The sequence below is a fragment of the Protopterus annectens genome, chromosome 1.part0 (assembly GCF_019279795.1).
Source record: "Protopterus annectens isolate FY-2018-M chromosome 1.part0, PAN1.0, whole genome shotgun sequence".
NCBI classification, from domain to species: domain Eukaryota; kingdom Metazoa; phylum Chordata; order Ceratodontiformes; family Protopteridae; genus Protopterus; species Protopterus annectens.
Genome location: NC_056725.1, coordinates 1269459676 through 1269487229, shown reverse-complemented (window position 1 = coordinate 1269487229; position 27554 = coordinate 1269459676). Strand labels below are relative to the sequence as shown.

Sequence of the window (27554 nt, the reverse complement as noted above, 5' to 3'; positions counted from 1 at the left end):
TTCTCTGCCTGGCTAATGTAGAATAATGGTCCGTGATACCAACCTGTAGTTTTTCACCGTTTTCTCCAGGAGCTGGATAAAATTTATTTTTTTAAAGAATAATTCAGCATTTTTATTGGTCTGGGGATTCCCCTTGAAACTTCCCCGATACACAGGTTGCTTGCTCTTCAATTCAGATTTCCCTGTCTGGAAAATCAGTCCATTGGCATTTTTGCTGTCTCATAAAGGCCACATAGTCATTGCCTTCTAGATTTTCTCTCTAAGCACCATCTTCCAAATCAACCAACTTTTTTCTGAATTCTTGCTGCTGCACTTCCATGTTCACTATTCTTTCTTTCAATTTAATTTAAGTTTGTATGGTTGCAATGATCGCAACTGAACGGTGGGTAACTGTCTCTTCAGTCTCTTCCAGGCTCTTATTATTTGATCTTATGGAATCTTTGCTACCGCATACACTTAACCAATCTTTTCTAGCATAGATGACATATTTAAGGCTTCTTCTTAAGCAACCTGACTTACTTCATTGGAGTCTCCCACTAAGTACACAACTGTCCCCAAGAACTGTTTTTTTTCTTCCAGGTTTAAGACTTTTTTCTCCACATAGACATCCAGGACAATGGGGGACTGTAAATTACTATTAATTGATGATTTCCATGTAAGTACCATCTTTTTATTGTATTATAAGACGGACTGCATGGGAGAACAGTTGCTGCTGTCCCTACCTGGTGAGCACCAGGCTGGCAGTCATCTTAGCATGTCCTATTGAGCCACAGCAGTAATCTCAACATTGCTGTGTATCAGATTCATTACTTAACAGTATACAGTGGGACGGAAGACAGTGTCAAGTGCAAGTCTCATGTAATGACTAACAAGCTACCGCTGCTAAACTCTTAAACAGTTTTAGAAATGCATGCTGTCCACCTGGGCTGCTGTCCACCTGCTGTGCTTAGTGGCTAAACACAGTAGTTTCTGAAACCCATCTAGAATCTCTGCAGTTATTACACCATAAAAACACTGCTGTACACTGCCATACTAAATTTTCAGCATGCATGCATTTTAAAGCTGTAGTTGGCAACCAGATTTATAATTATGAAAAATAGAGGAAAAATTCCATCCATGCAATGTCAAACAACAGTAACTATTATGACAGGCTGGACACCAGACTAAAAAGATATGCAATAAAGAAAACAGGGTTACCTTGATCAGAAGCTCCTTGATAAATGTGCTAATGAGAGTTGCTATTTTGTCTCCATCCAGAAGATGAAAGTGTCCATTACTGTCATTATAGTAGAACACTATTCTGTCTGCATCACCATCAAAAGAACAACACATTTCATTGGGCTTCATCTGTATTCCTAAGAACAAAAGTGATTAGGGCTTGTAAGGTTGAAGAAGAAATACAATTACTTATTTATTGAAATGTCATGGTGAACCATTAACTTTCAAAGCAGGCAGCGAGTCTATACAATGATAACCTATCATAGGTTATGGGACATTTCTGAAATTCACCTAAACTTATTTTTATTTGGTTACAAACAGGGTCAAGATGCATAGCCAGCAACCACTGTCTTGTTAAAATGCATTTATTTTATCACACATGCTCAGTGAAGTTAAGACTGAATTTTAAGACTGAATTTCAGTGCATCACCCAAAACACAGTAGATAAGTTTATTCCCATGTATTTATGTACCTTGTGGTGGCTTCTGCTGGACCTTCACAAAGTCTGCTCCACACAAGTAATTCAGTTTGCCACTTGTTCCATCATTAAAGATAGAGAACAAAAACTCCTTCTGAATGTAGTGTTGCAACTCTTTCAGTTTTAGAGCACCTATCCCATTTGCTCCATCTACTATCAAGCACCTGGGGAAATGTGTACTTGAAGAGACCTTGAAAAAACAGAAAAACAATTAAAAGAATAAGATCCTATTTAAGCAATACTTAGTTTACAAGGAAAACAAAATAATCATGCTTCTTTATGCTAAAGTGTTAAAATTAAGGTGATCACCTTAATTCTTAGTAAATTGCCTCAAAAGTGGTAGTGAATGGTCTCTGATAAAGGGACTTTCTTCTCTGGGAAACATAACTCTAATATTATCATTGGGTGCCCAGTGAAGCTAAAAGAACTAAGTAAGGAAAGGTGGCAATCTTTTGGCTATGGAAGCCCAATGCTACGAATCAGTCAGAGCTGAGGAGGAAGACACTTCTCCATTCTATCTATTCTGTCCCTCCTAGAAAATGTAGCAAAGCTACAGTGAGAAGTGTTCTTTATCCTTCCCAGCATCCATTAGAAGTCACTAAATGACAAGCAGTTAACCTAGACCCTCCCCTACCAGGAAAAAGAGTTCTCTATCCCACTCAAGCCCAATCAACCTTTCAGTAGGCCACCCATACCTGAATTCAATAAATCACCAATACAGACCAGAATCAAAAAGTCAGGCGAATGCCTTAATTTTCAGAAACTGCTTATGCATATTATGCATCTGATAGGTTTATCACAGATCAGTAGAGTAATATGTTAGCTGATATACCCAAGAATAAATTATGCAAACTTTGAAAACAGTGACAGCAAATTTAACCGCAAGTGTATTTTCCATATCACTGATACTTAAGGGTACTATCTGGATGACTGAAATAAAAAGACAGATGTCAGTATACTCCTGGAGAGTCCCACGCAGACCAACGACTGGTATATTACTCATGGTTTGAAACTGAATGCAAAGAGATGTTTCATCATGTCCTTCGGCACAAACAATGTCTCTTCACACAAAATTAACAATAACCTAAGTACCCACAAAGTGATAAGGGACCTGGGATCACAAGTTGAGTGCAACCTTAATTTTGACTACCATGTATCTACTGTGTAAGGAAGACTTTCTATGCAGCATACTTGATCAGTAAAGGCATTGCCTCGAGAGCAAAAGAGGTTATAACCCCTCTATACTTGGCAAAAAACACGATAGAAATATAGACAGCAAAAAAAAAAAAAAAAAACCACAAGAGGAGCTGTAGTACTGCTGAATGATTTAATGTGTTCTGGTACCTTGGCTAAAAAAGCCTTCAGAGGAATTCCTCTGAAGACCCTCTATACTTGGCACTAATCCAGCCCATAATTGAGTATAACGCCCCATTCGGCATGTACCATACAAAGCACCTGCAGCAAATGAACATACCTCAAGTTTCTAACAAAGAAGATCAAGGACTTCCAGCATGTGCCTTACACAGACCGACTAAGTCCCTGTCACTATACTCTGTGTTGTATAGACTTCTTAGGGGAGACTTACGCCTGGCCTACAGAGCAGTCCAAGACCCAAACCTAATGAATTTGCTCCATATCAGTAAATCAAACAGGGCTAGGACTACTAGTTCCAGGGACCTAAACATGGCCTGCAACATAAATAGAATATGTTAAAGGGACAGATATATATCCCAGTGACTGCCGCATCTTCGGACATGAGCAGCCATCACTAAATGCAATCTTGGGTAATGACTAGCATTTTCATGGTATTACATTGGGATGAAATGGCTAGGTTTAAAATGACTTCCAGGTCGATAGCCTTGTAATCTCCTATGAAATTTCCTTTGGCAAAAAGTGGCAAGTAGCATTCTTACATATGTTATAAAAATGAGCATCCTTTACAGTGTAAAATATTTCAAAATTGTGGACTCAAAGGAAATCCTGAAACTGAATGCCAACAAACACTACATAGATTTATCTTTGCAGCCCCTTACTTGCCTGACCATCAAGTCCCATTCTGTGACCTACCGTCTCCCTTATTCTCCCATTCTTTCCTGCCATCACAATCATGATCAACCAAGTGAATGGAGGTATGTCTCTTTTCACTGGAAATTTGCCTTATGGAACTCCCATTTTAACTATCAACAGTCAAGGCCACTCTCAGGTCACCATCCACCCCTGGGTCTGGACTTTTTACTTCTACTCCGACAGCCCAACCCCTGCTAGCTTGCAAGCAAGTACAGCACAATGTCTCACTATATCAAGTCTAATTGGGTACGACTATTTTACATATCTGCTGCTTGGATGGAGTGAGAACATGTCTGGCTGGAATCAAGCTTGCCTTGTCTTTGGTGCATAAAGCAGGAAACCCAGGCCTTCTCTTCAGATGTCACTCCTGGCGTGACCAAACAACTCAGTCCCTTAAAATGGGAAGGCTGGCAGCCAATGGCTCACTTCCATCCCTCTCCAGTTGGTGCATCCACAGCTAGGACTACTACTCAAACATTGATCGGCAGAAAAAAAAAACAGGACTTTAGCCCACTGCACTTTCTGTGGAATAACAAAAAGATTGTCACTGCCCTAGAAGGAAGAATTATGTGTCAGGGAAGAAGGCTAAACTATTTAGACTACAAGGCAGTATATAGTTTAAACCAACAGCCAAGCCATTGGTTAGATACAGTTTTTGTCCCATATTCTTAGGAAGACTGATGAAATGAGCTAATAGACAAAGCCTGCATACTGGAAATTATTTTAGCTGGGGAAACTGATACTGGAAGCAGTCTTTCATGCAAGGACACAAGTTACTGTGAATCTGCAGGTCCAAAGCAAAAAGTGTAAACTGTTTTATTACGAAGCTCAGATTCTATTGTCAAACCTGATCCGAGGGCAGGGAGAGGGTCTAAGGAATATGCTGTAAGACCAAAAGTGATGAGACTAGCTATTCTTATGCAAAGCAGAAAAAGTGAAATGGCACAGACTGGTGTAAACGCATAAAGAGAACCCCTGAATCAAATTTGGGAAAGGTCATCAAAGGTTACACACACTTTGAAGAAAATCAGAGAACCTGAAGCACATAGCATTCAAAAAGGGATGCAGATGGTGGTCGCAATCATGGAAGATGATGGAAGCCACCTTTGAACTGACAGACCACTCAAGGTAAGCAAGTAATAAATGTCTTTTTGACTGGTGAGCTCATTATACCATAGATATGGATTGTGTGGAGAAAGTCATATTGCTATTCTGCACTTTACTCAGCCAAGTGGCACTGAGGGATAAAGCCCTTAGTGTACTGCAGATCACCACTGTTCAACTATGGGCACAGGTGCTGGACTGTGTTGGACTGGATGGAGGAAGATGGTAATGAGTATCAGATTCCACTCAATTAAAACATTCCATTGTCAGCCTGCTAATGGTTGCTGTCATGCATACACACAACAGTTGCATTACTAACTAGGGGCACAGGTGCTGAACTGGGTATGTATCACTTCACCTAAAACTCAAACTCATTTCACCAAGACCAAATCACCAAAAGTTCATTTCACCTAAAACTCATTTCACTGACAAGTAGTACAATAAGGCAAGTCAAAGGTATATGTCCTTTTCCCCACTGTAGTGCGATCCTGGTGTTAGTGTGTGTGCATATATATATATATATATATATATATATATATATATATATATATATATATATATTTATTTATGGGGTGTGTGGGTGGCACAGCCCCCCTACTTACTTTGGTTTTATGGTGTCTGGTTTTGTTTTACATTATTTGGTAAAACCCAACTAAGTGGGGGGCTATCCCCCCACCCCACCCACTTAATATATATACTAGCACTAGGATCGCACTACAGTGGGGAAAATGACATATACCACTGACTTGCTTTAGAGTACTACTTCTCAGTGAAATGAGTTTTAGGTGAAATGAGTTTTAGGTGAAATGAACTTTAGGTGATTTGGTCTTGGTGAAATGAGTTTTAGGTGAAGTGATATGTACCCGCAGAACTGGGTGGAGGAAGATGATAATGAGTGGCCGATTCCACTCAAACATTCCGTTGTCAGTCTTCTTTTTAATTGTTGCTGTCATGCATACACACAACAATTGCATTACTGTACAGACAGTGAATGTGGCAACATTTTGCACCAAAGGCATTAGGGTCTTCTTGAAAGCTGACTGCAAGAGGCAGGCAACAGAGGCAGCCTGGTTCAGACTAGAGACATTACACTGTTTTTTTGTTTGTTTCACCCTCTAGGAATTACGGCAAATGAGGCAATAGTTCTGCCTTTCTATAAACAGCTCAGTTTTCACAGGGTGTACACTGGATATCAAGATCTGTTTACTTTCAACCTGTTTTCATGTAATTTTCACTTTGGACATGTTTTAGCTGCCATAACTGTTTGCTTCTTGACAAAAATGGGGATTACCCAACAAACAGTTATTCGAATCTGACTGCAAGTGAGAATATTTCATTGGGTACTGTAGGTACCTCTCTTACCAGAAATCATCCTTCTGTTGACTCTGATCAAGAGTTCTGCTTCCTAATGTTTGCTGCAAATTTATTTCTTCTGAGGCTAAGCCAAACAAGCCCTTTGTGCCTTCCTACATTTACTACAATCACCACAGGTGCTTCAGCAGTGAGCTGGAAAGCCTAATTCATTAAAGATACAATCCAAGGCCTGTAGTCTTATCATGAAGACAATAATATTAGGAAACTTTCCTGAGAACTGTCTCCTTATCTTCCTTCAAAATCAAAGTGCAGGGTATCAATTTTTTCAACTCCCCACAGCTGACTGTCAACTGCCAACAGCTCCTCTACTTGTTCATCAAGTCTACTGGTCCTGCTTTAGCCCCCACTGGGCTCAATCCAACCCACATATAGGGCTGTGGAGATTAATGTTGCAGGTGCGATGTCATACTTTTGCCAGCAAGGATACCCTGATCCCATCCCAATATCCCATAGTAACATTGCAAGTTCTGCAATGGCTACCTCCAGGAGGTACACGACCACTTCTGCTCAAGTGCAATCTCCCCTCCAAACAGTATACTACTTGCAACATGAAGTTTGCCACAATGCTAATGTTGCTGTTTCCAAGCTCTGCCACATTCAGTGCAATACACTTCATCAAACGTCTGGATGCAGAACACAGCCCAAATGGAAGAGTTCCAAACTGGAGTGGGTGACTCAAGTGCAGAAGCATGTGAACATCTGACAAAACCTACTGTTAATGACCATGTAAGCTCTCTGGAGACCCAAAAAATGCATTCAGTCTTCTTTTAACAATATGGAAAGAGGTGAAAGACTAGTGACATGACTATGAATACATTCTATGAACCCAATCGCCCTGCTGGCCAGCTCCTTCCCTCCTACTCTCTTGGCAGGAAATGGAACTCTCTCCCTTCTTCTCTTAGAACAACATCTAACACTGAAGCCTTCAAAATCCAACTTTTCTCTTACTTATCCTCTAAACATAAGTGCACCTGCTTACATCCTACATAAATCTACATAAATTCCCCTTGAACCCTCTACATCCTTTCTCTTTACTCTACCCTAATACTATCTTCTTTTCTTCTCTTTTTCTCTCTCGATCACTGCTTGATCAAACTATATTCTACTCTCAGTTTATGTACTTTCTCTCTCTCTACTCCTCATATGTAAATATTGTAAATAGCATGTAACCTTACACCTTCTTTTCATACAGTCAAACCTGCTACTTAAGGAAACTACTAAATCTATTGTATCTACCTTCCTGAATGATGTTTTTTGAAGTATACTGTGTGTATTTGCTTTTTTACTAACTGTATTCAATGTAATGTTATTCCAAATGTATATATTTTATTACTATCTTTTACACTATGTAACTTAGATTGTATTTGCTTTGCTTTTGGAGCTTTTCTCCCCGGGCCTCCACTGAAAATGGGTACGTTCTGGCCCAGTGGACTTCCCCGGTAATCAAACTGGAAATAAATTTTATTGTTTAATAAAAATAATTAGGCTATTTTACATATAAGATGGGCATGACATCCCTGTCTTTTTAGTTAAACAGGAGAAAGCAAAACATCTGAGTCCTCTGGTTGCCAGGGATGAAATAAATGTCTCTTTTTTGGATAAGGCTCTTAGCCTCCTATCTTGTTGCTGTCTTCCATGGTGGGGGGGGGGCTGTTTTTTTCCTCTGCATTGTGGGGGGACAAGACTATTCAGGCTCATCATGAAAAGTGGTCATCCCTGCTGCTGCTAATGGCTATGGAAATCCTTCATGGACTAAGATTTTGATGATCAACACAACCATACTGACATCTCTACTGCCTTTGCTGCTGTATGACCTGCAGGTTTTGATGGCATGAAAGTCACATGGATTCTCTGGGAGCCCTGACGGGGTTCTAGATGAAGGATGAAAGGACAAAGCAACAGAAGAAAGGCCAAACACTTGATTTCCTACACCAAAACAGTCATCAATCTCAATCAAGGGGTTACTAGGTCATATACAGGGCATACAGAAGGACTGCTTTCATGCCCTCTGTAAAGGGTACAGACCAGCTAGTGAATGCCTGATCCTGCCGCCTGGACAGATGTGTTCATTACATCACAGGTGAAGTAAACCATAACAGAAAAACATGCAGTTGACTTTAAAAAATCATCTTCATCATCATGCATCTTTTCAGCAAACCTACTGCCCTGATCATGAAGGCTGTGTTGTAAACAAAGGATTTGTGTCACATGGATATAGGCCTACAAATATATGCCTAAGGATGTCTTAAAATGCTTCCACAGTTTTCCCCAGAGATTTGGACTCATGGTAAGGATGAACAACCTTAGCCTAGGGAGTGGGTTCTCTCTATACTACAAGAAAAAAGATGTCTGGAGGACTCTGACCAGATAAACCTGTCATTGGAAAAAATGTAGTTCACTTACTTGGTGACCAGGGTGTCCATACATGGATTTTCCCAATTAATATTAATGAAGTCTTTAAAGATACGACTCACAATGGGTAAGACTAACCAAAAATCACCATTTTGGAACCCTAACATATTTCCTGTAGTCTTCTTCAGGGAATGGGTCCCAAGCTTTCAACCACTTCCTCTCTCCTGCTTCACAAGCTGGACCACCTGAAATTTACGGCTACCCAGAAGAAGAAAAGTAAGGCCAAGCTCTCCCTATTTCGCAATCAGCTGACACAGCATCATTACAAAGAGGCTCAATATGTGACAGATTCTGCATACTCCAAGTGATGAGTCTTGGGGAAAGCATTTCTCTGGACACCAAACTGAACATACAATTCATGGCATACCTTTCAAGTTTCCAGATTTTCGCCTCATATTTTTTTTATCTATTCCTCATAAAATTTGTGGTTTTCTGTCAAATCACTGGGATGATGAGAGGACTGAAGTTACTAAATAATGAGATACATTTGAGTTTCAGACTTCAAATCCTTCAGAAAATGTATGTTAACACAAACCCTGTTACTCTAGCAACTTTCTAAGTTTAGAAGAACAATATTTAAAATCTGACCCTATTTTTGGGCCTTTGTCCCCATTTTATTAGGTATTGTCCAGATTTCTTGCACTAGGAGGTTAAGAGGTATGAGTCATGGTGAAGGCCGTCATCCTCTTAACCAAAATAAGACCTTAAAATATCTACATCATCTTGCCTAGGGCTACATGAATAACATATGCCTAGGATTACAGTGTGGATAGTTGGCTGACTAAACGGACATTGGTTATGAAACATTCAGACAGACAGAAATGGAGCACTATTGAGTGTTAGGGTGTAGGAAGGCAAAAGAAAAAAAACAGATGAAGAAAAATGGGAAAAAAAAACAGCACTTGATGGGTTTGTGTGGCACAGATATCTGAAGAAGTGGTGCCTCTAGAACAAATGCTTTCACCAGAGGGGGAAACAAATGCCTGCTGCACCTTTGCATACACTGTATAATCAAATACTTATGTGGTACCTGTTCCAATGGCTGGTATGCTGATACTAAGCACTAAAGAACAGGGAGTGATGTCTGCAGAGACATGGCAGCTGACACTGCCAGCAAAGGAAAAGCAAACTGAAAGCTCATTGTAAAGGCAACTGCCTGACGGCAGACACCAGCAGATCAATATCAATAAGTGAGACTGCCAATGCTGAGGTAAGCCTAAATGCAGGACAAGACTAGAATACAAAAGGAGGTCTGAAGGGGATCCCTAGAGAGATCATGGGTGGGACCGACAAATAAAACTCTGAAACTAACATGACAAATGGATGTACCTGGTAAACATCAGTTAATGGATACTTAACTCCTGGACAAGGGTATACACCTACTCTACCACGAAATGAAGAACAAATGGTTAAAGTGAAAGTGAGTGATAAACAAGCATTTTTCTCCCCTCCTCCCGGTGCTGCATAAGCCCCCCCCCCCTCGAACTACTTGTTGTTTATAAGATAGGAGTTGAAGATGAAAAATAAAGCACAAAGGCAGTGACCTGAATATGGTGAAGGATTTCACCAATTTATTTGACAAATTTGGTTTTGAGCTTATGCAGCTCATTATTAAATATAAAAAGTGCAAAACTGAACTATTGAGTGTGCAAAAAATACCCTATTGTTCATTTAAGTTTTAATTGACTTTTTGATTTTTATAACTGCTTAAAACTGTTGTTTGCTGTAATTGCTTACTCTGATGAAGTCCTGGAACTAGCAGGATGAAAGCATTCAACAATTTGGATTAAAGATTTTTGTATTTTATTGTGGCTGTTAACCTTTGTTCTTACTTCATACTGTGCAAATTGCTTCAGGTCACTGCTTTTGTGGTTTATGTGTTGTTTTTTGTGACCTTGCCAATTCAATTGTATATTCGAAGATGAAAAATAAGGCTGGTGGCTTCAAGCTTCTTCATCAACATAACCTTCTCAAAAGCTTTCCTGCACCCTCTCAATGTACCTTCACTGAATCTTCAGATCACACAACATCTAATATCATGGGCAGATCCCAGACAGATGAGATCACTGAGGTTAAAACTCCAGGGAAGAACATGTTTCCTGCAGGAGAAAGCCATTGTGCCTGATGACAAAAAAATATTACACAACACAAACAAAATAAAAACATATTAAAAACAACTCTCTTTAAAAGCTTCTTCATGAAGTCAGAAAGAAAATAAGATATCTAGATGCAGCCCCAAAATGGATGAGGGGGATTGGAATGGCCCCATGGGTGGGTTAACAGCCTGAAAATTTTATTTGCTAAGTGGTCCTAGCTGTTTTGCAACCAGAACACTGCCACATCAGATAGCACAGGTTTTAGCTAGTATATTAATCACAAGGAAAAACTGAACAAAATATACACAATATACTGATGCGGACTCCCTCCTTGCCACACGTGCACAGATACTGCATGACATGTTTAACCACTTCTGCAGTTGTGAGAAACTGACAGACAAATGTAAAGACGATGAAAGTTAGGACTCTCAAATAAAGTGGGAAACAGGGAAAACCCTCACAACCCCCCCCCCCACACACACACACACACACACACACACGGGATATGCTGAATGTAAGAAGCAGAACAAAGGTTTCTTAAGTTATGAACGTATACTTCAATATCTGTGTTGCCATTTCATCTTGTTAAAGTCAATTTTCAAGAGTAACATTTTATGGATGTCTTTCCAGCTTTCACACAAGAAACCTCAGTTCACATCTTTCATTCACCAGTATCAGGCAGAACAGTTAGAATTTGAGCTCTAATTAGGAATTACTCTGTGGCTCAGATAACAAAATGAAAACAGTAGCAAAGCTGAACAGCACCCCCAACTGTGCCATGTTTATATGCACTGTGTAAATTTAATTGTACCTGTTGCCCATGTGGTTCTAACATGGCTCACTAGCATGTCATCTTTCAACAGAAGCCCAAAAATAATAAAAAAATAAATAAATAAAAGGAGAAAATACAAGCAAGGTGCAGCTACAATAGTTAAGCAAAAACGTGCAACAAAAAGGGTGAAAGCAAACATTGGGCCAGCTAAGTATGGTGAGAGAGGAATGGTAAAAAAAAAACTACATGGGGCTTGACAAACACAGTGACAGACGATGGTGAAACAAAATATGCATTACAAGAACGAGCAGCAAAATACACAGCACACATGGACAGACTAACAAAACAAAGTGCACTTTTGACCCAGCTTCTGTTCGGAAGCATACTGTGTCAACAGCCAATGCATCAAGAGAGGCCAGATGCTAGAAAGAGGAGCTTAAACTAGATTCCTGAGCAAAGTAGGGTTAATGGACAGCTGGAAAACTTCAACTGATGCAAGCAATGCAAAGTACCACAAACGTCTGGTATTCCCCTTTCTGTAAACTCTCACAATACACTCATAATGCAAGTGTGTGTTGGGGGTGGGGGGGTAGGGGTGGAAACCAAGAACTAAACAGATATAGTTATGAAGGAACAATGCAGAGAGAGACAAGATAAAAACCAAAGTTCAATAGGTCACCATCTTCAGGGAAAAAAAAGAGCTATATTATTTTGCTTGGGGAGGGGGTACAATTTGAACATATAAAGAAGATGGGCCAGGGAAAGATTCACAGAAAAGTGGTGAAGGACTGCAGCAGACTTGAAGTACAGTTGTCTATGTTAACTTAACATAATGGTAGATATTTGAATAGATCACTGTTGCTGTAATGTAAGCTACATGGGTTATAGCCTCCCATGAATATGACAACTGACCGGCATCCAAAGCTTTAGGGCCTTGAGGAGAACCATATAAAGTCGGTACCTAGGGTGCCAATCCTTCAGAACTTTCCTGCATCAGATGAGGGAGTCTAGAACACTGTCTTTTAGGTATATACTAGGAACTAGGGTAAATAAAAATATCCATACCCTGGCACAAAACAGGGGAATGAGGGAGAAGGTTCCTAATGTATCAGTAATCTATTCAAATATCTACTATTATGGCAAGTTTGCTTACACAGCTGTATTATGTTCATCCTTGGATCATTGTTGCAGTAGCCTAACTAATACACTCAGATTACAAAATCTTGGAAAGAAAGAGAGGAGGGAGAAAGGTCAGAGCCCAGCAGCCCCCTGAATAACTGTCCTATTAAAACCTTCCCTGGACCTAGAGAAAGAGTCTAATTTGTATTGTTTTATAAGATTATGCACAGAGGACAAAGTTGCTGCATGTAGAATACTTCTGTGACATTTTTTGAAACAGGTGGACTCTAGAAGTAGGCAAATCCCTGTTAGAATGAACGACACAGAAGTAGCCAAAGCCCTGATAGAATTAACCCTGGCCTTACTTGGAAGTGACATGTCATGGTGAGAATAACACAAAATAGCAAGAGACCACCATTTGGAAAAGGTTTGTTTTAATACCAATTATTTTTTATGAAGGAAAGAAAAGGGACAAACAGCCGATCCAAATTGCTGAAAGTTTACATCCTGTCCATATAGTATCCGAGTTGTCTGTGATCACCCAGAATATGCAAAATATTTTTTTCCTTATTTTTTGAATCTGGAATAAGACAGGGAGCTGAATAGATTGACTCAAGGTAAAATAAAACCACTTCACTCATATATGAAGTATTTGCTCTCAAAGATACCACATCCTAATGGAAAATGAGATGAGTATAATTTCACCATAACAGCTTGCAACTCAAGTACTGTTTTTCAGACTTCTGAGTGATGGGTAGCAATGTTTTCCATGTTAAGTACTTGAATTCAGCCTGATGAGCAGGTCCAAATGGAAAAATATAAGTTTTGCTTAAACAAGATTGAGAACCCAAGAAGGAGCCACCTGTCCTCTAGGTGGACACATTTGAAGAACCTCTTTCAAAAAATGTTTGACTTGGGTTGGGTACAAAAAATGGGGGAGATTTAAGGGTAGACAAGTATAAATGGTTGAGAGGTGAATCTTGATAGAAGTATAAGAAAGGCCAGAGGATAATAACTCGCACAAATCTTGAAAAATCATTTGGGCATTTGGGCCTTAAAAGGGTCCTGGTTGTTCGCCTGGCACCAACTAGAAAATATGTTCCACTTACCCATGTGTGATTTTCTAGTAGCAGTTTTCTTAGCATCCTTTAATACCTGGTGCATGTCCTCAGAAAACGTGGCTAAAATGTATTAAAACTCAGACATACAGACAGTTAACTAAAGAAGATTCGGGCTGGGATGCATCAAACAGACCCTGTCCTGTGTGAGTAAGCCCAGACTGTGAAGATGCTTTTGTTAATCGCCCTTGGTCATTTTCAAAGGAAGGAAGGGAGAACCACCAGTTATCTTTGAGGAGAACTTCTAAATCTTTAAAATGACCCTGGATATCAGTGAAAAGGCAGAAAGTAGGCAGGAATATTCCCATCCATGGGAATGATTCCAGGACTGTTTGCAAGGAATCCTGGAGCAGAATTTGTTGTGAATGAAGGTAAACAGATCTATTTGAGGAGTTCCTCAAAGCTGGATATGATGTCACTGAGGAAAATGAAGACGTAGACTTTTGGAAAGATATAACGGGCTGCCAAGGTTAGAAGGGAAGACAACTGAAGGGGCATATTGTCACTCTTCCTTTTTGGACTATCCTTGGATCTGGGATGTTTCTGTTTTACTTTTTTAACCCATCATTCCTTTTTAAATTGTGCTTAGACTGTATTGTTTTCCATAAAAGGATCCTGAATTGGAAAGTACAGGATTAAAATTTGTAAAGGTAGGTTGAAAAATCTCAATGACCCCCTAAATTTACTTCTTTTTCAGAGGTCCTTAAAGGATTTGGAAGAGAGAAGAGACAGAGAATACCTTTCTGTTTAGGGGAGAATTCAAGATCTCAGCTTTGACATCTGGTAAATTTTGTGAACGTAATCAAGCAAACCTTTTCATTTCTGATCCAGTAAGAGCTACTCTGGATATAGCATCGGCAGAATCATAACAGCACTTCAAAGAGTGTTTGGTTACTTGAGAAACAGAAGCAGTTAAAGAATTCAGAGATGCCTTAACATCTGAAGAGATGTTAGCAATTATATTTTCTCATAGTTTCAAAAAGGCAAACATTTATTTTGACATATGGGCCTGGAAATTCTGAATTCTGAAGACTAAAGCAGAAGAAGAATACATTTACTTTTCAACTCTATCAAAAGCTTTCCCATCTTTGTCAGAAGGGATAGGGTTAGCATTCACAAGTGTTTGGTAACAAATAGTTTTACCAAAAAAATAAATGCAGATTCTGATTTGGGATTAGAAAATAGATATTTGTGGGTCTGTGGTACCTTATACAATCCATCAGACTTTTTAGGGACAGGGGTTGACCATCAGGTATGCTGCAGGCTGTAAGGAAAATATGCCCTACACATGAGGAAATACAACAGATTGTGGAATATCCAGCTTAACAAATCATTTTTTTTGCTGGGATACTAGAATTTCACACTGCTTGTACAGAAACAATTATTTTATTCTACCTATAGTTTCAGAAAATTATAACTCTCATGTGGGAGGGTCTAAAGAAAAAACTTTTTTTTTCCAGAATAAGATTCCCCTTTCTGTGGAGTGGGTAGATCAGACAGACAGGATTTTATTTTTTTTTAAGCGGTGAGGAATCCAAATTTAAGGAATTAAAGGCTTGAAATACACCCTTAGAAAAACCCAGCAAGTCTTCACTGTTTTTATACGAGACCCCTCCCCCAACGGCCCAACCCAAGGATGGGTTTCTTCCTCAGAAATCAGTGCACTTTGATATCAAAAAAGTTCTGAAGGTTTGGCGCCTTAAGCACCGACTTTTTATGGCTCTCCTCAAGCCCTTCAATGTTAAGAGTGTGGCAGGTGCCTTAAAACTTTGGATGCTGTCAGGTTGTCCTATCCTTGCCAGGATATAACATATATAGCTTAGTCTACTGCAACAGTGATCTAATGATGAGCATTAAACTGTAAAGCCAAATACAGAAATGGCATTAAATGAATGCATATGACAAACAAGGTAGTCATAAGGTGGGATGGGACAAAATAAGTTGTTGGTTTAAGTAAGAGCTGCATTTTACCCTTGAAAAAAGGAAATGGACATACTAGATGAGCCAAGTGGCCCTTATTTACTGCCATCTGAGTGCATGGTTCTATGTTTTCAGAAGGCTTCTTTCTGTGGACTGCAATGGGTAACAAGTCATCCCAGGAATTGTTATAACAAGAACCAGCCTTCCACAGAGACTATGTGGGACTATACTATGCACTCTACACTCATGGACATATTTGAAGGAGTGTTCATTAGATAAAAATAATACAGAGCAGTACCAGCAGTAACATGATATACAACTGTAAAACTTGTATTTCATTTCTAGTATGCTGAAAATCTGATACTAGTGACATTCACTACTTTATGACAGACATCTCTCCTCACTGCCACTACAAAACTAGGCTCCTATTAGTTTAGCAGCTTGGGCAATGGTACAGTTAGATGGGCAACACTAGGATCCAGTATAATGGAAAGCACTCCTCAATAGCACAGCTGGATAAAAAGAATCCACCGAATGCAGCTAACGTAAGGGTGGGGGGAATAAGACCAGCTTTGACAATAAGAAGATTTAACAGACTGCACTAATGCACTAAATGTATAACCACTGTGCCTTATTTAGTGTGTGCTACCTCTTTAATTAGATTCATAAAAGCCTGGGCAAGTTTCTTGTAGTATCCTTCTTCTGTTGCTGTACCATACTGTCCCAACGTATTACGACAACAAACCATATAGTGCAACTGCGGTGTCGTTAAAAGGCCATAATCTAAAGGCAAAAAGAAGGCATTTTATTCATTAATAGTAGTACATTAAATAAAATTTTAATAACCAATAAAATGACCATCTAGCAAGCAAAAAGAAAAAAAGTGACTAAGCATCTACCATTATAGCATCCTATACATGGTGGTAACTGGAAGTCAAATAGTCTCCAACCTTCTCTACCCAGCTGGCAATATTGTCTCTGAAATAATAAATATGTTACTTCCAACTGGAGTCTGGAGTCCCCCCTTCTGTAAAAAGGATTCATATGTACAGCAAAGCTCAGCATTATATGCTCATTCATTTCTTCCTTTACCTCTCCCTTGGTTCTTCAAGGTGTACATGGAAGATTAACTGAAATGCAGCAGGCTTAAAGAAGAGCATTAACTATGCTGGAATTTTTGCATTGGCCTTAACTAATTAGTTAAATGTTAATGACAAGGATACAAGCTTCTCAATGAAGGGGATAGGAGTAGTTAGTACATATTTCACTTTGTATTCAACCACGGATACTGAAATGTCTTATTAAAAGTTATTAAAGTTTGTACGGTGCCATAACAGGCATACTCGTAATTTCATTTCACAAAAGAAATCATAAGCTTAAATAAGCAACACAACTGAATTACTCATTTTTCCTTCTAATTTTGTCTGGATAATCCCTCCACTGGCCTTGGTGAATCTTATAAACCTACTTAAACCCAACATAGTGCCTCTATAAAAGGCAAGACTCAAAAGAAAGAGTCCTAGGTTACATCATATTACAGGTTGCAGGTTTTCAGTGCAGTTTTGCCTTATTCATAGTCTCTGCTCCCCCCCCCTTGTGCACACAACATGCAAGGACTTAAAGGTAGGAAATGCATTGCATGTTACTACATGCTTAATCTGCTCTGGTGGGTCTTGCTGTTATTTTCATGCAATGCTTCTCTACCAGTTTGCCTCCTGCAAGCTTTGTATCTCAATTACAGTGATGCCAGGCAGCACAAAAAACACTCTTCTCCTGGTCTAAGAAAACAGCTGACCTCAGAGTTGTTCACTCCTCCCCCCTTTGATGTGTAAACTGAACATATGTTACTTGTGTTGCAGGTAACATCTTTCCCTCTGTGTTGTTAGGCCACTCTAGCAAAGTGCATTTACTTTTGTTTTAATACAAGGTAGCTTTTGCTGCTTGTCCCATGAGACTTCCATACTTAATCTGTTACTCAGTATTAGCTGCACAGACACAGTACTAAAAGAAGTACACATCAAGGGCTACATGCCCTGTTCCACAAGTTGACTGTGTCACTAAGAGTTCCTTGTTTTTCTCCAGGCAGTTAGTTACTGCACCCATTCTGGTTTGGCAATCTGGCACAAAATTGGCCCAAATGGTCTGCATTATTAAATAATACCTACAGCAAAAAAAAAAAAAAAAGTTAAACCTATTATCTGCTGTCTAGCTCAAAAAAGTCAAGGCCCAAGGAGAATTTGTGAGTGCTAATCTAACTGTCTAGGTTAGTCTTGTATGTTTTTAAAGTACTAGTTTCTTAATATCCCAGATAATTTATTCCATAGATTGGGAACACAGTGAGATAAGAATGCGTCACATCAGTGTGTTAGTTTGTCGACAGAGACTAAAGTCATTTGTACGCATGTTTAGTAACATAGATCTAAGGAATGTTGGATCTTTCATAGGCCAAAATGTCAAACAGATTATGACAGAGGGGACTACAGGAAACACAGTACAGATGGACGGTGGCCACCTACTGTGGATAACTAAGGGACTTCAAGTCTGTGACAATGGATTCAAGTGGACTCAGACAGAATCCTCCAATGGTAAGATTAGCTATACAAATTCACCCAAACTACTTCAAATGAACTTCAGAAAGTGGGGTAAGCCCTCCCCCCATCCCTCAATGTGTATGGAGCCACCCCCAAAATTAAAATATATCATTTCTAAGGTTGCACAACAGTGGCTAAAGATGAATACTCCACTATTGTCAAAGAGGTTTCAGCGAATTTAGTCGAACATCTAACCTTCAATGAAATATCTGTTGACAGTCTGACACATTTCTGAGAGATTTTTGGCTATGAATTTCCAAAGTCTCTCTAACTGAGTGACATGTTTCAATAAGAATGTGTGAAAGGGGGCACTACATTCAATAACTGGTAGACAAGAGGGGAGTACAATGGAAGTAAGACGTCTTTGGTTCTGGATCAGATGCCCCTGATAATTAGTTGAGTTGGATACAATGAGTTTCTAACCTCAGTGGACATAGGATTATCAAAGGAAACTAATCCATCCACAACAGTACCTAGACCTCTAATGATACAGTCATGCTTAACAGCTGCATCATTTTTGCAGTATGATGAGGAATTATTTCTTTTACCACAGTGGACTATATACTATATTTTTTGGCATTTAGACTGATGCCACTTCCTTGGATCACTTGTTTGCAAAGTCCAGCACATTGGTGGGTGAATGAATTACAAACCCTAGTTTACATGAATTTTGCTAACCAAAGACCCAGACTATTAACTTGATGTTTAGAGAAAGAAAAGTGAAACAGAAGAGAACCCAGCATTGAGCCTTGAAGAATCAGACTTGTGACAGTTTTATTTACTGACGTGGATAACTGCAACTCTGACAACATGCTCTGTCCTACAACCAATTTGCTATCCACGTTATTACACATGGACTGATGTTCAGGTTCAGTTCATTAATAATGCCTGTAATATAACAGTACTGAATGCCTTGTATGCAATCTGCACTGCATAACCACCATGAGCTACCCTTTCAAAGTTTACAAGATTATTAGGCATGACCTATTCCTGGCAATGATGTAGGTGACCACAGGCTGATTAGCAACTGGGGCACTTGCTGGATCTGGCAAAGCAAGAGACAGAACTGAACAGGATTGTGCATGCTCTCCTTTCCTGGGGGTGGGCAATGAGATGTGTTACAGAGGTAGGTTATTTCCCAGTGTTACCAGTGGTAAGATGGAAAAATACAGAATAGCCACTATAAAGGCATTCATTCGGTCAAGAGGAGGTAGTATCACTGCAGAGGCATAGTAGTCCTCTTATATTGTCCCACTGCACACTTGTACACAGTTCATGGAAAGAATCCAGCAAGTTTTGTGGGAAACAGGAGAAGGCCACTCCTCTGGATCTAAAGCTAGCCTACTCCTCACCACTAGAATCTCAACAATGAGGGAACAATTACACTAATAATGATCCTGAGGTAGGCATAAATGAACAGGACATATAAGTCTTGCCTAATCCAGGGATGCCTCATGCTCACTTCAATGGAATAAATGGGCCAAATGGGTGAAGGAAGAGTAGCCATTGGACAGGTTCAGGGGGAGAATAAAAATAAATTGTCATATTCTTTTTCCAATGTAATCTAGGTAACACCAACATTAGAAAATAATGTTTTCAAAATGAAGTCTAATATAAGGGCAGCTATGCACTCCTTAGAAAAATTCAACACAACAGCTGAAACACTGTTTACTCTTGATATTATACTGTCAATCAAAGCGGTGTAAATGGGCATGCACATACACCGAAAACTTTATCTAGATCTAGCAGATTGCCCATCACTGCCTGCTTGACATTATTTGTATGAAATCAAGTGGCATAATCTGCAGACTTTGAAAGCATGACAGTTCCTGCCTTAAGTACAGCACAGGTGGTCTGGGTAAAGCAAGTGGATCAGGTGCCTTAAAAGGCAAGCAAGACAGGCAATATAATCCAGGCAATTATTGTGTGCAAAGCTTCTGCAAGGGATACTACCCTTATAACTCCATCTATCTCATCTACCTTGAATGCAGATGTCTCCATGTATTTACAGTCTCTGCTGGGGAATTTAGGCAGAGTGCTCACACAGACAAATGCCCCCCGCCCCCTCGGGAGATGACCAGACTCTGCCTCATCGTTTCACCCTCTTTCAAAGTTGAATCCAACAGCACCCAGGAAGGTTTCATCCCTTTATTCACTTATTTACATTTGTTAACTTGGAATGTCCAGCTGGGAAGTCTCAATTTCAGTAGGATCATAGGGAGACAACTCAAAAAAGAAGAAAACACCATATTATAGTAGACATTATACAGTTAAATAATACACCAAACATAATTCAATCTAATGAACACAGCATAGTCCTAAATGTACTTGTTGTATCTTTCAGCTTTTCCAGGTTAGGGGTCGCCACAGCGGAACTCCGGTCTGCTAATGATTGGCAGTAGATTTTTACGTACCGAGTTGCCAGCCCTGACGCACAACCTTCAACAAAGGTACGCCCATTCACGCATGTCTCCACACAGAAGACACTTTAGCTGAGAATCGAACACTTCTGTATTATATGAAGGAAAATTTTCAACACAAATATTGATACAAGTAAGTAGCAAATGTAGCAACTGATAACAGCTCATTATGACTTAAGATAGTTTATAGCTCCAAGGCTTGCACAAAAGGAGAGCTAAACAACCAGAGATATATACAGGACAAAGCAAGGCAATGAAACATTCAGGTGATACTGCAGAAGCATATTCAATCATCACAGAGGTGAGAGCCTGGAAAGGACTTATCTTTGGGAAAGAATGGACTTATTCCAAATTTTACCCAGGGAACTGAAAATATGGTGCCACTAAATATAATGAAAGACATGTGAATATGGACCTCTGATAACTGGACAAGACTCTATGGACAGACACTCCAATGTTAAGTAGTACATGAATATGTGAGCCAGGAATAACTGTGTACAAGTATAGCAGTGATTAGACTCAAGCAAAATGAATCGACACAGAGTCGTGGTGGGTATGAATATCATGACAACAAGAAAACACACAATCTTATTATATGCATGCTCCTGTTTGCTGTGAAGTAACATGACTAAGTTTTTAAACAGGTGAGAAAAGTACAACACACAGCTTAGAATGTAGGATCTATCTGTGGAGACCCTAGCTTTGGTTGTTAAGCTTTAGCACTGTACAGTTTACCCAAAGTTATTTGCTACTGTGCAGTGTTTATAGGAATGAAATTAAGCTGATTATCATAGGTAACTGAAAAATCTTACTGATTTCAAATTTCACAACTGGTGTGAAAGAGACTGAGGTGATATGATGTGGGCTACCCAACAAAATACAGAGGGATGTGATGTGCTTGGGACTGGAGAATTGTAGGGTGATTTAGGACAGAAAAGCATTACTGACCTATTCCATGGAGCTGGCCAGATGTATACTTTTATTTATTTAAAGGTATATCTGCCACTGTATAGTGCAGTAAGGATGGTGAACAATATAGTACGTGTAAAAAATGCAAACTGTTGACCATAACTTCAGTTCTAGAACTTTGCCAGAATGTTTGTAACAAAGTAAGTGATCAGCTTAAAATACATATTCACAAAGTATTGAAATAATCAGTAGACAGAAAGCAATCACATATTTACGGGAGCACATGGTACAATGAATCTGCAAAGAGGATCGGAGACTAATTGTACACAAACTAAAAAGAAAGAGATGACAAAGGAATGCCTGATGGTAAAGCATCACATTCAGTAAAAAATTCACAACCATAAAGCAAATGGATATTCCTAAATGGTTGACTGACCATTGTGATAAATGAAAGGACTAATGTTCAAATGTCAGATAAACATTAAAAAAATGCTGACTAAAGAATGCCTATGTGGAACATGCCAAGGTCACAAACATACTTAATGTTTTACAAACATTTTGGAAGTTTGCAAAACATGCTAACCATAAATTGGAATAGAAGGCTTCACTTACTCTCAACTCCAAAAAAGATCAATAGACATTTGTTAATTTTTGGAACACACCACTGCTATGTTAACTGTCTGTAATGCACAAAAAACATACCATGATATTTGCCTCCCAAAATTGTCACACCATCTATTACGGTCTGTACCAATTTCTCACTGCTCTGCCTATATGGAAAAAAAATATGTAAAATTTTTATTTGGTTTTAAGGTATTTATAAAGTATTTATAAATAAGATGCATTTAATTACACATTATAATCACATTCTCCAGCAAAAACACACAATATTGTTCCTTGTATCTTGCTAATAATACTCATCTGTTTTATTGTTTAGAACACACACACACACACACACACACACACACACACACACACACACACACACACACACACACACCTAACTTGCACCAAGCTAAAGTGACCATATGACTGTACTGTTGATCTGTTAAAAGACTCAAGACAGACTTCTTATGGACACATTACCCATAAGGATCAAAAGCCAGATCTCACAGCTGTAGACCAAGTCTGAATGGTACTACTGCACAGGTCCTAAACAAATATTCTAAACACTTGAAGGGAATGGAGGGGACAAAGTGGAAAAGAAATGATAGTAAAAACAATAAAATGACTTTACAGTTTAGAGCAAGAATGAGAGGTATCTGAAATTCAGACAAACAGAAAGCCACACAACAGTTTCTTAAGCTAAAAATTATTGCATAACTTAGAAGTAACACAAGGCACAGACAAGCCTTCATGAAATAAATTTTCTTAAAATATGTGAACAGTATAAAATCTGTGGGGACTGATTGCCTACTAATACTTTATATTAGATGCTTGCTTTGTTAAAGAACTTTTTCATATTTTTAATGATAAGCAAGAAAGTATTCATTTATCAGTCCCCATCTATTTCTCTCAGGACTGTTACAAGAGTGGTTCTAAATAATCCATACTGTTTGAAGAAAATAAGATTCCCAGTCCATCTGAAACTAAAACTCAACTGTTTTACATAAACTACCAGTTACATATCTGACCTTTCTGTCTGCAACCACCAAAGAACTGTTGTCATTAACTTGGTGATGCCGCCTCCAAAGTCAAGATCTGAGGACATCAGCAGCAATACTTCAGTCCTGTCTACGTCTAGAATATGAGAAAGTAATTCACACCAGTGGGACTGAAATAATAACAATAATAACTAAATACGATTAGTCAAAAGATTTTTTTTTATTTCCTTTTTTTTAAACTAGTTTTTCCTCCTCTTACATGCCAAACATCAAGCTGGCTAGGACAGGCATCCTGAGACAGTGTAGCAACTGCCTCATGTACATGGACAACCCTCTACTACTACCACCTAGGAGCACAATTTGTGAGAGATGCAATTACATCAAGCATCTAGTGTCATTGCTCTCTCCCCCACAAACCAGTATATCAAGCACTAAGAAGGCTGGCAACACAAACATCACACCTCAAACACCACCCCGATCTACACAACACACCCCCACATATACAGAGGTCCTCAACAAAAGCATAACCACACAAGAGAGACCTCTGAGGCATCAATGCATGCAAACTCCACTGCCCACCACACCACACATAGTTCACACACCTGTGTCTTACAGCCACTAAGGCCTAAACATAAACCCAAAATATTAGTCATACGAGACTCCATTGTGAGAGACACGGATGTGCCACTCACCAGGCTGGATAAGGAGAAAGTCATGGTTAGCTGTTGTCAGATGCCAGAATCCACCATATCATCAATGCACTCAAGTCTCTCAACAGGTACGGTAACGACTCTGTCATAGTCCATGTTGGAGTGAATGACTTGAGATGTACCTCCCTGAACTATATGAAGACAGACATGATCGAGCTTGCTGAGTATGTGTCCCAGGCAGGCACATTCCTACCCTTAATCAGCATTCTACCGTCACCCAGAATGATGCCCCAATACAAACAAAAAATGATTGACTAACTGCCTTAGTTTCTGATGTCATTCCAAGGGGATCCGGTACCTGACATCCTGGGATGACATGACTGACAAGTCACGATACTTTGCCAGAGATGGCCTGCATATGTCTCCCTTGGGCTTTAGGCTCCTGGCAAAGGCTCTTGCCTCCCTGTAATGCCATGAAGTCAAAACTACCAAAACAAAAATTTCACCAAGACATAAATTAACGGTCATGCTGCTAAATGCTAGGAATCTAAACATGAAACTGCACTCATTGCAAGCATTCATAACCCTGGAAGAAGCTGACATTTGTGCAGTCACAGAAACCTGGATCAAAGCGGCAGAGAGCACCCCAGCCATACAAGGTTACTCATCCTATCATTCATTTAGACCCCAAGCTGTGGGCAGCAAAACAAAAGGAGGTGGAGTTGCAATACATATAAAAGACATATCTACACCTCTAGGCTGGTCAAACATTAGGATGCACAAGAAATACTCCAGGTGCAGTTAACAATTGACAAGACACCTATTTAAATCATAGCTAGCTACAGGCCTCCAACTCTGAGTCAAGATGCCCACTCCACCTATATGGACCTCTATGAATATATCAAGATTCAACCCTTTACCCTGATCCTGGGTGACTGACTATCCAACCATAGATTGGAAGAAATACTCGTGCCAAAACGCAGATGCCCAGAGATTCCTTGATTTCGTCAATGAAAATGCCTTGCACCAGTTGGATGACATCCCCACAGCAGATGAAAATATCTCGGACTTGGTATTAACCAACATGAGTAACCTCTGCAGCATCCAAACAGTGTCATCATCCCTGGGAAGATCCGACCACAAAGCAGTCACTTTTGAAGTCACAATCTCCCCTGACCTCCAACACCAGCTAGGGTCAAACAAAACAAAAAAAAAAAAAAAAAAAAAAAGCTGATTACAACCTCCTGAGGGAAGGTATAAACAGCTTCACAGCCCCCTCCTTCTCCACTGGCACCTATGTCCAAACCTACATCAAAGTACTATATGATCATTTATATAGCTGCATGGAATCAGGAATATCAGACAGGATGAAATAATCCTCCTCAAGAAGAGTAAATCTGTCTAGTGGACATCTACAATAAATAATCTCTATAATAAAAGGAAAAAATTGCTGCACTCATTGCAGGACCAAGAAGGAGCAGGTGTCTAATTGAAAGCAATCTCTCCTTAGCCTGAACAAGCAAATATGAGCACTAGTGAAATCCTCCAAAGCAAACTTCCAGTCCAAACTGGCCACATCTACTAAAGACAATCATAAGGCTTTCTTCACATATGTCTACAATTTCAAGGGAAGCACTGAGATCTGCTCAGAACTGGTGGTCAAGGACACCACATACACAAATCCTGTAGATGTAGCCAACCTGCTGGCAGACAGGTTCAGTGAAACCTTCATTCCTGTGCCCTCCCAACAATAAAACTGGATATCCCCAGTACCTGAACCCCAGTACCTGCCTCCCTCCACTATCATTAGGGAGCAAGTCATCACTGCCCTCTCAAAGGCAAAAAATACAGCCTCCATGGGACCCGATAAAATCCAAGGCTGCATCCTACATGAATGTAAGCAGGAACTTGCAGCACGATTAGGCACCGTATTCAACCAAAGCCTGAATACCGGCTTGGTCCCAGCCGAGTGGAGGACAGCTACTGTCACCCTTTGCACACAGGGTGGAGCGCCCACCAATCCAGGAAATTAAAGACCCATCAATCTAACTAGCCTGATCTGCAAGGCCATGGAACGGATTATCATGGACCTCATTAACAAGGACATTGGCAACCTTCAAACACTTGATCCCACACAGTTTGGTTTTGTCAAGGGGATGTCATGCATGTTAAATTTGGTCAACTTCTTTGAGACAGTCGCCAAGGTCACAGATGAGGGGAAAACAGTGCACACCGCCTACCTTGACCTGGCCAAGGCCTTCTATACTATTCCTTACTAGGTATAATACATAAACTCTCTCAACTAGGCATTCATCCATATGCTACCAGATGGGTAGCAAACTGGCTCCCTGATAGAACCCACCTAGTCAAAATAGGGGAAGCCACCTCAAGTAGTAGACCTGTAACAAGCGGTGTACCCTAGGGATCGGTCTTGGGGTCCCTGTTGTTAGGGATATACTTCTCAGAGGTGCAGGCGAAATCTAGTGGGCTATTGCTGACCAAGTTTGCAGATGACTGCAAGCTGGGTACTGTTATCACTTCCCCTACTGCTGTGGACATCTTCCAAGAGGGTCTCACCCAAACAAATCACTTGTGCCAGAAACATGGCCTCAAACGAAACACCAAAAAATGCATCATCATCCCTTTTAGGGAGAAAGACAAATTATCACATTAATATAAGGCACTAAGCATGCAATAAGTCATGAGGGACTTGGGTACCCAGGTTGATAGCAAACTGACTTTTGACCAACATATTGCCTCCATTGTATGGAAAGCTTTCTACATGGCCCACCTCATTAGTAATTGTATCTCATCCAGGGACAAAGTAGTCATAACATCCCTTTATTCTTCCCTTATAAGACTGATTATTGAGTAAAATGCTCCTTTTGGCATGTACCTCACAAAAGCACATGCAGCAGCTGGAGAGTCCACAGAGGTTTGTCAGCTGGAGAATTAAGGGTCTCAAACATCTACCCTATACAGATAGCCTAAAAGCCCTATCCCTCTACTCAGTCTCCTACAGACTCCTCAGAGATGACCTCTGTCTGGCATACAAGCAACCACAAACCCAGCCCTGATGGGACTGCTGCATATCCAAAAGTCAAGCTCCACTAGTGTAACATGCACGCATTACCCCAACCTGGTCTGTAACATCAATAGGACTTGTTGGCTGGACAGATTTGTGTCCCAGTGACTCTCCCTTTTGTGGAACAGACACCCTCTCCACATAATGCAGAGTACATCATTAAACCTTTTTAAGCACAACCTGGATAACTGGATGAAGAACAGAAAATTCAACAATGGGATTCCACCTATGTCCCTGCTGGACAGTAGCACAGGGTGCTGACTTGGTGGAACACGGGCTAAATTCTTGCCTAGGCTTATAAGGGCCTAAGGGCCAATAGCCTAGTAACTTCCTATGATCCTAAGATGGCCATGCCTCCATCCCTGGATGGACACATCCTCTCTAACAGCACGCTCTATGAATTTACCAAACTTAACTGAACTTGGGTCACAGTGACAGTAGATGGGGCCTTATTCTTCTACTCCAACAAAGTGGGCTATTTCCTTGGGTTTTAGCATATAACATTCTCTAGGTTTATGAGAACATGGCTTCAGTTGAAAGCTGAATCTAAAAGACTGCTGCATTTGTTTTTTCTTTTTTTTTTTTAATACTTAAACAACATAATAAATATACCACAA

General features: G+C 39.8%; 1 protein-coding gene across 3 annotated transcripts in view; it reads right to left on the bottom strand.

The window, feature by feature from the left end:
- The window catches only part of PGM3 (phosphoglucomutase 3), a 444220-nt gene that overhangs the window by 277243 nt on the left and 139423 nt on the right, over positions 1-27554 (bottom strand). For all 3 annotated transcript variants that reach the window (XM_044066154.1, XM_044066153.1, XM_044066155.1), the window contains 4 exons: positions 22301-22368; positions 16328-16461; positions 1691-1886; positions 1198-1355 (listed from right to left, as the gene is read on the bottom strand). In XM_044066154.1, the coding sequence (XP_043922089.1) occupies positions 1198-1355; positions 1691-1886; positions 16328-16461; positions 22301-22368 (556 nt within the window). The remainder of the gene's footprint in view (positions 1-1197; positions 1356-1690; positions 1887-16327; positions 16462-22300; positions 22369-27554) is intronic.